General features: G+C 39.8%; 1 protein-coding gene across 7 annotated transcripts in view; it reads right to left on the bottom strand.

Moving 5' to 3' along the window:
* The window catches only part of LOC110490148 (lysine-specific demethylase 5A), a 43,953-nt gene extending 31,744 nt beyond the window's left edge, over positions 1–12,209 (bottom strand). For 3 of the 7 annotated variants that reach the window (XM_021563348.2, XM_036944442.1, XM_021563352.2), the window contains exons 1-6: positions 10,643–12,209; positions 9,360–9,437; positions 8,635–8,757; positions 8,214–8,384; positions 6,028–6,204; positions 3,876–3,954 (exon numbers count right to left, since the gene is read on the bottom strand). In XM_021563348.2, coding sequence (XP_021419023.2) covers positions 3,876–3,954; positions 6,028–6,204; positions 8,214–8,384; positions 8,635–8,757; positions 9,360–9,437; positions 10,643–10,789 — 775 coding nt within the window. In that variant the 5' untranslated portion in view covers positions 10,790–12,209. Of the gene's footprint in view, positions 1–3,875; positions 3,955–6,027; positions 6,205–8,213; positions 8,385–8,634; positions 8,758–9,359; positions 9,438–10,465; positions 10,523–10,642 lie in introns of those variants that run through there. The other 4 variants (XM_021563350.2, XM_021563349.2, XM_021563351.2 and 1 more) reach the window with 4 other exon arrangements.
* Positions 12,210–12,616: the final 407 nt, after the last annotated feature.

Genomic DNA, 12,616 nt, shown 5'->3' with positions numbered 1-12,616 from the left:
AATGACAGTCAGGCTACCTCTGGCGAGCACATGGAGGGCTGTGTGGCCCCCCAAAGAAATGCCACCACACACCATGACTGACCCACCACCAAACTGGTCATGCTGGAGGATGTTTCAGGCAACAGAACGTTCTCCACAGCATCTCCAGACTCTGTCACTTCTGTCACGTGCTCAGTGTGAACCTGCTTTCATCTGTGAAGAGCACAGGGCGCCAATGGCGAATTTGCCAATCTTGGTGTTCTCTGGCAAATGCCTAACATCCTGCACGGTGTTGGGCTGTAAGCACAACCCCCACCTGTGGACGTCAGGCCCTCATACCACCCTCATGGAGTCTGTTTCTGATTGTTTGAGCAGACACATGCACATTTGTGGCCTGCTGAATGTCATTTTGCAGGGCTCTGGCAGTGCTCCTCCTGCTCCTCCTTGCACAAAGGCGGAGGTAGCAGTCCTGCTGCTGGGTTGTTGCCCTCCTACGGCCTCCTCCACGTCTCCTGATGTTCTGGCCTGTCTCCTGGTAGTGCCTCCATGCTCTGGACACTACGCTGACAGACACAGCAAACCTTCTTGCCACAGCTCGCATTGATGTGTCATCCTGGATGAGTTGCACTACCTGAGACACTTGTGTGGTTGTAGACTCCGTCTCATGCTACCACTAGAGTGAAAGACCGCCAGCATTCAAAAGTGACCAAAACATCAGCCAGGAAGCATAGCAACTGAGAAGTGGTCTGTTGTCTCCACCTGCAGAACCACTCCTTTATTGGGGGTGTCTTGCTAATTGCCTATAATTTCCACCTATTGTCTTTTCCATTTGCACAACAGCATGTGAAATTTATTGTCAATCAGTGTTGCTTCCTAAGTGGACAGTTTGATTTCACAGAAGTGTGATTTACTTGGAGTTACATTGTGTTGTTTAAGTGTTCCCTTTATTTTTTTGAGCAGTGTATTTTTGACTAGTTTTACTTTACTACATCCCAAAAGAAAATTTACTTTTTTACTTAGATTTTCCCTGACACCCAAAAGTACCCGTTACATTTGGAATGCTTAGCAGGACAGGAAAATGGTCCAAATCACGCACTTATCAAGAGAACCTCCCTGGTCATCCCTACTGCCTCTGATCTGTCAGACTCACTAAACACAAATGCTTCGTTTGTAAATTAGTGTTGGAGTGTGCTCCTGGTTATCCGTAAATTCAAACGAAAATAGTGCCGTCTGGTTTGCTTAATATAAAGAATTTGAAATGATTTATGCTTTTCATACTTAAGTATATTTTAGCAATTACATTTACTTTTGATACTTAAGTATACTTAAAAACATACACGTTTAAACTTTTACTCAAGTTGTATTTTACTTGATGACTTCCACTTTTACTTGAGTAATTTTTCTTTTAAAAAAGTTTTCCTTTTACTCAAGTATGCCAATTGGGTACTTTTTCCAATACTGCCTTTGACCTCATGATTGGTTTTTGCTCTGACATGCACCATCAACTGTGGGCCTTATACAGACCGGTGTGTGCCTTTCCAGCTATTGTCCAATCAATGAAATTTACCACAGGTGGACTCCAATCAAGTTGTAGAAACATCTCAAGGATGATAAATGGAAACAGGGGCTCAATGTCAAGTCTCATAGCAAAGGGTCTGAATACTTATGTAAATAACGTATGTTTTAAAAATTGTATAAATAAGCAAACATTTCTAAAAACCTGTTTTCGCATTGTCATTATGGGTATTATTTTTATAGTTCCTCAATATTTTATTCTTCGTATTTTTCATTTTATAATAAGGCTGAAACGTAACAAAATATGGAAAAAGTGAAGTGTCTGAATTAGAGGTCGACCGATTATGATTTTTCAACACCGATACCGATTATTGGAGGACCCCAAAAAAAAGCCGATACCGATTAATCGGCTGATTTCTTTTCAATATTTGTAATAATGACAATTACAACAACACTGAATGAACACTTATTTTAACTTAATATAATAAATACATCAATAAAATCAATTTAGCCTCAAATAAATAATGAAACATGTTCAATTTGGTTTAAATAATGCAAAAAAAAAAAAAGTGTTGGAGAAGAAAGTAAAAGTGTAATATGTGCTATGTAAGAAAGCTAACGTTTCAGTTCCTTGCTCAGAACATGAGAACATATGAAATTGAAAGCTGGTGGTTCCTTTTAACACGAGTCTTCAATATTCCCAGGTAAGAAGTTTTAGGTTGTAGTTATTATAGGAATTATAGGACTATCTCTCTATACCATTTGTATTTATATACCTTTGACTATTGGATGTTCTTAAAAGGCACTTTAGTATTGCCAGTGTAACAGTATAGCTTCCATCCCTCTCCTCGCCGCTACCTGGGCTCAAACCAGGAACACATCGACAACAGCCACCCTCGAAGCAACGTTACCCATACAGAGCAAGGGGAACAACTACTCCAAGTCTCAGAGCGAGTGACGTTTGAAACGCTATTAGCGCGCACTCCGCTAACTAGCTAGTCATTTCACATCGGTTACACCAGCCTAATCTCGGGAATAGATAGGCTTGAAGTCATAAACAGTGCAATACTTGAAGCATTGCGTGCTTACGAGCCTGCTGGTGCCTACCATCGCTCAGTCAGACTACTCTATCAAATCATAGACTTAATGATAATAATAACACACAGAAATACGAGCCTTAGGTCATTAATGTGGTCAAATCCGGAAACTATCATTTCGAAAACAAGACGTTTATTCTTTCAGTGAAATACGGAACCGTTCCATATTTTATCTAATGGATGGCATCCCTAAGTCTAAATACTGCTGTTACATTGCACAACCTTCAATGTTGTCATAATTACGTAAAATTCTGGCAAATTAGTTTGCAATGAGCCAGGCGGCCCAAACTGTTGCATATACCCTGACTCTGCATGCAATGAACGCAAGAGAAGTGACACAATTTCACCTGGTTAATATTGCCTGCTAACCTTTCTTTTAGCTAAATATGCAGGTTTAAAAATATATACCTCTGTGTATTGATTTTAAGAAAGGCGTTTATGTTTATAGTTAGGTACACGTTGGAGCAACGACAGACCTTTTTCGCGAATGCGCACCGCATCGATTATATGCAACGCAGGACACGCTAGATAAACTAGTAATATCATCAACCATCACCATCAACCATAAGTAGTGATTGATTGATTTTATAAGATAAGTTTAATGCTAGCTAACAACTTACCTTGGCTTCTTACTGCATTCGCGTAACAGGCAGGCTCCTCGTGGAGTGCAATGTAATCAGGTGGTTAGAGCGTTGGACTAGTTAACGGTAAGGTTGCAAGATTGAATCCCCTGAGCTGACAAGGTAAAAATCTGTCGTTCTGCCCCTGAACGAGGCAGTTAACCCACCGTTCCTAGGCCGTCATTGAAAATAAGAATGTGTTCTTAACTGACTTGCCTCGTTAAATAATGTTGTTAAAAAGATAAAAATAACAAAAAAACATTTTTTTTTAAATAGTCAAAATCGGCATCCAAAAATACCGATTTCCGATTGTTATGAAAACTTGATATCGGCCCTAATTAAAATCGGCCATTCCGATTAATCGGTCGACCTCTAGTCTGAATACTTTCCGAATGCACTGTATAGTGCCATTATATTTCCTACATACTTTATATCTGGTTTAAGTTTACTCTGAAAGTATTTTAACATTCCGAAAACGCATTTACAAATTATTCAAAAAATTATAAATAAATAATAATAAATAAAAAGTTTGGACTTAAGCGTCCCGAAAAAATGTTGAGGCGGGCTGCCCAACAGTTTCAAAAGTAGAAAAATCCCTGAACTTGTCGTTGCAGTATCTGCTCCGAGTAAGTGAAGTCAAATAAATACTAGCTAAGTTCCTTACCAGCTGGTACAATCTCTAACCCAACCATCTTGGGAACACTGCCAAAGATATGCAGGGTCTTGGGCTCTTTGATTTCCCGCTAGGAGAGGAGACAAAAACATAATACAACATCAAGGAACGTTCCTGGGACAAGTCCAAAATGTCACCCTTTCCCCTATATGCAGGCCCGGTCAAAAGTAGTGTAATATATAGGGAATAGGGTGCTATTTCAGATGCAGAGTCCTGGAGAGATGTCCAGGAAACAGTTTGTCATTCCAACAGGATCGACAAACATCAGCCACTGACCCCGTCGAGAGTTCCACTGACTGCAGCTGGGGAATCTAGGACATGAAGGGGCAGACGCTGGGTTGCTGTTCATTTAAAAGGTAGCCAACAATAGCAATGTGATATTGGGCTTGGATAATCAATGAATCCATGGCGATACCTCTGTAGGCTGTATATTGTATGTCATTTGGATGTCTTTATGCCAAAATACACAAACAAAACTGTATTTTATTTGTCACATGCGCCAACTACAACAGGTTACCTTAGTGAAATTCTTACTTACAAGCCCTTAACCAACAATGCTTTGAGAAGAAAATAAATGTAAACAAAATAGATAAGCAGAAAATAAAAAAGTAACAAATAATTAAAACAGCAGCAGTAATACAGTAAGTTAACTCTGGACTAACTCTAGCAGGGTCTCCGTTAACTGGTAGTATCCGGCTTCTGGCAGATAAAGGTTTTTTTAAATGCAGAAAAATAAAATTATTGGATAATAAGAAAAGAATCACATTGCGAAATAGTGCTTATCGGTCTATAGGTGAATTTGCATACTGTTATGGAATTAAATTGGCACGCGTACAGTATATTCGTTACGTATCTTATTCATCACACGCGTACAGATACAGAGCCTTTGAGCAGAAAATCTGTCAAGACAGCACAAGAGCTGCTGCTAAAGTAGCTCAAACAGCAAATGCATAGGCAACGGTAGACAGGTTTCATCAGCGCATCACACACACCACTTTGCAATGAACTTGAGACCGTATGCATTTTGAAAACATATACTTAATTGTTTGAAACCTGAACGTTTTAATACATGAGGCACGTCTTAACTTGCTTAAAAGTAGTCGAGCAAAAATCAGACCATATCCACAAAGGCAATTATTTTATATCACCTTTATTTCATTGTCCAGTAGCCAAAGGAACAATCATTTTAGATCTGTCCTCTTTCTACATTTCTAATGGATATTTTCATCTCTGTCACATGAAACCACTCGCATGTGCCCTTTTGACAGCCGTGTTCTCACCAATTGCATTATTTGTGCATAGACTGCTTCACATTGCTGCGCTTATGTGAAAAAAATAGTATGTAATGTGAAGAAATAGTTTATCAATAATAAGCTACATTTTCTAACCTGTTGCATCAGACTATTTGCTTTTTAAAGTTTTCTATGTAGCCTAGACCTACTGTCCCAAAGTCAGTTTGGATAGGCTATTTCTTTCGACAAGCTGACCAATAGAATAGGTAAACTTTTCTACTACGGGGATATCAGTTTGACATAGGCTAGTAATTTTGCTATTCGTTACGCGTCTTGTTGGCTAAGGAAACTCTGTACCGGTATGTCCTGTATATAGCCTCGCTACTGTTATTTTATGGTTGATCCTTAATTATTATTATTTCTTTTTATATATATTTTTTACTTCAGTTACTTTTGTAAATAGTTAAACACTTTTTTTGTAGAACTGCACTGTTGGTTAAGGGCTTGTCAGTAAGCATTTCACTACACCTGTTGTATTCGGCACTTGTGACAAATACAATTTACAAGCCCTTACAGTAACCACATGACCCCATGACACAGGGTGACGAGCAGATTTGCCAAGAGAGAGAGAGAGAGAGAGAAATCTCTTGATGTTATGGGCACTTTGCGCAGGGCTAAGGCTCTCTGGCTATTGAGAATGTAGCTAATGAGTCCAGAGCCAGCACACAGGCTGCAAAGGCCCTCTTGTTAATGAGAATGTATCTCTATCCAGCAATTGCATTTCCAGTACATTAAGTCCACAAACAAGTTAGGCAAAAAAACAGAAGAGTAAAAAGGCAGATATTTTTAGTAAATCACCATGTGAAATCAAAATGAAAGTGATAAAATAAAATATAGTCTCCGGTGATCACCTCATCACCGACCTCAGACTTCAGGCGGCGAGAGCGTCGCTCAGGGAGCGGGCAGTCCTTGTTCGGAGTCCCATCACTCAGGCTGTCCCTCTCTCTGTCCTCTTCATCCTCCTCTTCCCCCATGCCCTCGTCCTGCTCCTCTCCATCATCTCCCTCCTCGTACAGACGGTGGATACCCTGAGGGGGACAGAGAAGGTAGGGAGCAGAGGTAAAAGACCACAACAGAGGCAGGAGAACGCCTACAAACCCACTTCACAACAAGGTGGTGGTATGGTAGGTTTTACTGTTGCAGATGTAAGGTGTTGGTTTCTAGCTTCTTGGAGTGGTTGAATAGAGCAGGGAGTAGTAACATTTATACCATGGCATTGTTGAATACACATTTCTGATTGGCATTATAGAGCATGCATTATTTAAGTGATAATGCCCGATAAGCCAGTATTGGAGGATATATTGGAATGGGTGTTGTTAGGCCCAAGGGAAGACAAACCGTGCCAATATATCTTCCAAACACCGGCTTTAAGGGCATTATCACTTTTATACAACAGGTTACATATTCAAATAATGACTGACATATTTTCATTAAAAACATTATTTTGATTAATTTATTCATACTATTTAATCATTCTACAAGATAGTCTCGACATAAAATCTAGGGTTGCTACCCAAGCCGGCTGGTCATGCATTCTATTGGTTCAGTTGCTAGATACACGACCCAGTCGTTCAGTCTTTTTGTTCGTTCAAAACGTTCGATTGCATTACTGGCTGGCAAAGTTCTTATCCCGTGCTTGCTAACTTGCTAACTTAGTCACGTCAAACAATGAGGTGCGATTTCACCTGGCATATAAACTGTGCTCTCGTCAGCACACTGTTGAGCAAGCCAACATAATCACTTCAAACACTGAAGCTGTAAAGACTGCAAACTAGCTGCACTTTGTTTTGTTTTACCTTTTGTCAATTGACATTTCTTTGTATATATCCACAAAAATGATGCCAGCTGATTCATGATTTCAACTGAATGAGAAACGCTGCCTGCCTCTGTCTCGTCCTGACTCCCACACGTTCATTACTATGGGACAGTTGGAGATCCAATTTGAATATTGCAACAATATCACAAATGTCTGAGAGACAGACAGCAAAGTTTATACTAATCTTCGCTGTTGAAAACTAAATGTTAGTCTAAAAGAAATGTGAGAATATCTAGATGCTTGTTATAGTGGAGATCAAGTTTATAATTTGCCTGGCTGGGCTGATGAGAAAGTGGATTGCGCAGACAGACGGAACAGAGTAAATAGGCATTTTAACATAATAGATTAAGCTGGTGGAAACTTGTGGAATAGACACAGGCTGGAATGCGCATTTAACCAATCAGCAATAGGCTCACCCGTTGTATAATTCTCTATAACACATGGTATATCTGCACGGTAGCATTCAATGGCTATAATTCGTTCTATGTTTGAGCTTCTTTTGAAAGCAAAATTCTAATGAAAAACATTATTGAATTTGATTTTCATAATGGCAAGCTAGGACTGATGGTTTGGTTAGCTAAACTAGCAAGTCTGATTGGTTAGCAAAGGCAAGTACTGTAGCTATCTAGTAAACTTGCTAGCTATTCCAGTGGATGTTGGACACATTTCTAGCTACAAAGGTGTTAAATTATAGCCAAGGTATAAAAGGGATAATCAACTCGAGGCTCTGTGTTCTCTGGGAAAAAAATGCAACTCCGTAGAAGGTTAGTTCCATTCCACTAGCACGTTGTGGAAACCACCTTCCACATCGTTCATCCCTTACATGTTGTGATACAGAACCAGAAGAGGCGGGTGGGAGGAACTATAAGAGGACAGGCTCATTGTAATGGCTGGATTGAGTCTATCCCAGCCGTTACAATGAGCCTGTCCTCCTATAGCTCTTCCCACCAGCCTCCTCTGTTCAGAACACTGTTACAAATGTGGCTGTAGGATGACAAAGCACAAAGGGAAAGAACCACATGACAGGGTATTGACATGAGTTGTGAGTATGTAAACGTGTGAATACACAGCACAAACCTATGATGATCCACACCTAACACTTGCCGAAAGAAGGCTGAAGCAATTCACTACCGCTATTGACATAACAGAAACATTTCTCAGACTCCACAGACACCTAGCCTAAATGTTATTGTGTGCATGTGTCGGCCAATAAGTGCTTACAGTGAGCGTTGCTCCAGACTGGAAGAGCTCATAGGGGTAGAGGATCCTCTCAAAGTGGGACCGCAGCAGAGAGCCCATACCTTTCCCCGGGGGGAAACCCATCCTGCTGGCCACCTTGGACCATCTCTTCTCCTTACACACTGTTCCAAAGCCTCCCTCGGAGGAGACAATCTGAAATACAATGTTTTTTTAGTAAGATGGTTGTGGTTGACTCATACACAAAAAGCATATTTTCAGAAAACTAAGGAGACATTCAAATGTACACCAGCACTTAGCACCTCGTTGTTGTCCTAAAACAAAATCCAAAACAAACTACTTACTCCTCAGGTATAAATAAATTACAGTATACTTACAAACACCACCCTGCATGTTTATAAAAAACAATATACTGTTCAGGTTAATGGTCTGACTCCGGTCTTACCTTGCTGAGCTGGTACAGATCAAGGATCTTCCTCTCCACATGAGGGAAGCGCAGCCTGGACCCCTGCAGCTCCCAGAACTTGGCAATCTGATCCAGGAAGTTGAGCTTGACTCGAGTGAGGGCCTGAAAGCAATGGGAAAGGTAAGGGAAGGGTACACAAACACATGAAAGTCAATTCAAATGAAAAATCTGGCACACTCCACCATAAACAGGAGTATAAAGAGGTCTCTTTGGGTGCTGAATCCTAGGAGAAATCAAAGTAAAGACAAAGCCTACACATTCCAGTGAGTAATATCCTTTAAACTCTTAATGTAGGCTAAGCTACAACTTTTCTGACCATAAAAACCCTTAAAGCAGGCCTAGGCCTACCACCCATTCAGGCAGCGCTGTTAACTCAGTAATTGTATTCAAGAGTGCTGCCCCCAAAATGCGACGACAGCTACAGTCAATGCACATAAGGTCTGCACTGTCCAGCCACAACAACGTATAGGCTACCTCGTCACAAAAAAACACGAGTATTCATAGACCTCTACATCTTTATTAAAAGACATAATAACATATGGTTAAATACTGACAAAATCAGCTGAATTGACTACTTACTTAGGCAATAGCTCTATTTAGGCCTATACCTTATAATGACTACAAACAGGCCACCTAACTGTATTTCCAACATAGCCTTCACAGTGTTGTAACTAGGTTGTTGTAACTAGGTACAGTATACTTACCTCCAATTCATTGAGTCTCTGGACTCTGGGAGTGAAGCGGAAGTTGCGTATGTCGCAGGCGAAAGGGGGTGCCCAGTCCTAACAGACAAAAGATTACAATTGAAACCAAATTAACAACTTTGGTTCAGATTTTCATACAATGAAGTAATGAGGAAGTAAAAGCAACAATAAAAAAGAAGAAAACACTTGTCAACATAAACATTACATAACACTTCAAATCCCATTCACACATAAATATTGGGATGTGTGGATAGATTAGGAAAGAGTCGGCCCAGGAAATTACATGTTTTAAAAAAAAAAAACATATAAAAACGTTTCAAATCGATCCGACATTACTGGATATGACACAAATAATTTAAGTCCCTGTAGTCTAAATGCGTCAAAGCCTTATACCCAAAAGACAAATAATATTGGAGCACAGTGCATCAAAGAAAACCTCCCAGAAGCAACTCAAGTTTCAGTTGGTGCAAAATAGACCAAATATAAGAGGGTTAGCCTAATCACGCAAAATGTTCCATGTGGGAAATAAGAGTAAGAGAGAAAAATACAAAAAAGTGCAATATTAGACATACATTTGATTTGCACAAGGCCAAATATGAAAAAGACGAAAAGCAGAGCATTAAGGTTCTAATTCCACGTCCTGCTACTGTTAGCCTATCCCCCCCCCCAAAAAAAATAAAAAAAATAATATATATATATATATATATATATATATATATATATATATATATATATATATATATATATATATATATTACTCATTACAGCAAAATACATGGATATTGTTGATATGGTAGTCATGATGTAATAAAGACTTGAAAATATAGGGCATCAAATGAAAAGCAACTAGAAGTTCATTTCAAATTGTTAATAGTTCAAAAATGTATCTAGACATCATCTAATTCGTGTAACGTTACTTGATATTCCGAATGTAAGTTGCGATCAGTCCAGGAAACACCAAAAAAAGAAAACAAAGAGTCATAGACGAGAGTCTGGAATAGAGGCCGCTGTTTTAAAGACGACTTTACTCTAACTGTTTGGCAAAATATAAACATCCAAAATCATTGTTTAAATAAAATTATTAACAAACATGAAATTTGACTCACATTTGACCTCCACAAGTGAAACATTCAACGAGTAAAATGGCCTTACCCAACTAAAAATGTGCGTCGGGCTAGGCCGAAAATACCATAAGTAGATGACATGGGCACAAACCAACGCAGGCGTAAATCTTAAAATGGAAGCAATGTGTTATATTCCAAAAGCAGAAACAGTGAGGTTACCTCGGGCGGTCGAATTTTGCAGATGCCAGTTCTCTCTGCAATAGGTCGAATCTTGTTTATAAATCCTAGTGGATCCGAAAAATCTTCCCAACTCGGCTCAAAAACTGGGCACTCAGGAGGGGGTACGAATTCAGCAAAATCGGACATGATGAAATCACAACTGTTAAATTTTCTTTAAAAAGCCAATCGTACTTGTGTTAAAAATGTATTATGTTGACATCTGTGAGTGACATCAGTCCATGATTAGGCCATCTTTCAATTAGCACACATATTGTTGCTTCGGCAACTTCTCCTTCATGTTCATGATTGTTTTAGTATCAAGAAAAAATCATTTCAATGAAGACAATTTCTTGATATGCCAACAGCTGGGCGACATGACAATATTGTTGAGTTGACGTCTCAAAGACAAAACTGTAAAAATATCAAAAATAAAATGTCCATTCCTATTCCATTTTAAGGAAATTACTGGGCCAAGCCGGGCGGCGTCCACCCCCACCACTCCTGTGCAGCAACGTAAACTGCAGAACTGAGAACTACCTGGAGCGCAGGACAAGATCAGTCAAAGCGCCATCGCTCCCCTGGACATATGATCCCCCATCAACATAAAAACGGCCGGAAAAAAATTGCATTTATAACTATTCTAAGCTCCATATTCATCGAATAAACATTATCCACATTATTTGCGATTTCACTTTTGAATATCCATCGGTTGTGACATCTTCATGTGCCAGGATATTGTATTATTTCATCCAGATTTCGCAATATCATCCATTTAAAGTTGCGCCTCAGTGATTATCCAATCTAATTATGCCATTCTTGAGTCGTTTTCCAGCCTAAATGAGTGCGATCCTCTTTCATCCGGACGAGAAGCTGATGACCATCAACATTGAAACGAGGGCAGTTAGCTAGCAATTAGCGCACATTGTTGATCAAACCGTGTCCACTCCGACGTCCATTCATTTGAAGGAGAACGTTAACTTAGCTAGCTCGTCGCTACAACAGACAGGGGGATCCGTGCAGTTGAAGGGTCGACCTTCCCGATGCAGCAACAGACGTTATTTGCTCCACAATAAACCAGACAAGCTAATTGAAACCATTCTCATGCATACGGTTATCCTGCTTCGTGTCACTCGAGTACTTCTAGCTGCTGTTGTCATTAAAAACGACGATACTTCCTAGCTAATTTAGCCTAGCCACACGGTGCTGTGACTGCTTGCTAGTTGCTGGCGAAAAACTTCGCATGGTCTTTCTTTAGTTTGCTCGCACAGTTCTAGAACAATATACCTTTTTTCAGGATAAACATTTCGTCTAAAATTGTTCATTAGACGCCTATGTTGCTCAACACTTTGGACTTTCCAATATTGTATATATTGAGATTACTATCCACCTTTCTTTTGCTAGCAATGACCATATCACTACCATGTACCAATCCTCCACTTCCGCCTCCACATCCGCCTCAATAAAACTAGAACCATGGTTTTACTTAATTCCCTATACAAAATCATGTATCCAGATATGTGTACATCAACATTTATGGTAAATTTGTTGTAGTTTTGTAAGGTACTCCGTTCTTAACCAAGTGGGGAAAAAAACACCCTCACAAGTCGCGCTTTCACGACCACTCGGATTCGGGGGGGAAAAGAGGTCAAATCGTGACGTAAGGGATATTGAGTTCGGAGAATTCGGAGCTCGAGGATGATCCAAGTTTCCGACTTGGAATTTCGAGTTGGATGACCGTTCAAAACACATTTTCCAATTCGAAACACATTTTTCCGAATTGCAAGTTATATTGAACACACTGAGGTCAGATGTCGGAGATTCCCGAGTTCCCAGTTGAATGGAACGCTGCATGAGCTCCGACTTCTCTCCCATTATGGCCTCTACGTTTTTTTATGTAACTAGGCAAGTCAGTTAAGAACAAATTCTTATTTATTTATAAACCGGGACAACGCTGAGCCAATTGTGCGCCGCACT

Source organism: Oncorhynchus mykiss, chromosome 15 (genome assembly GCF_013265735.2).
Source record: "Oncorhynchus mykiss isolate Arlee chromosome 15, USDA_OmykA_1.1, whole genome shotgun sequence".
NCBI lineage: Eukaryota > Metazoa > Chordata > Actinopteri > Salmoniformes > Salmonidae > Oncorhynchus > Oncorhynchus mykiss.
Note: the sequence above shows the minus strand (reverse complement) of the source record. Positions and strands in the feature narration are given on the sequence as shown.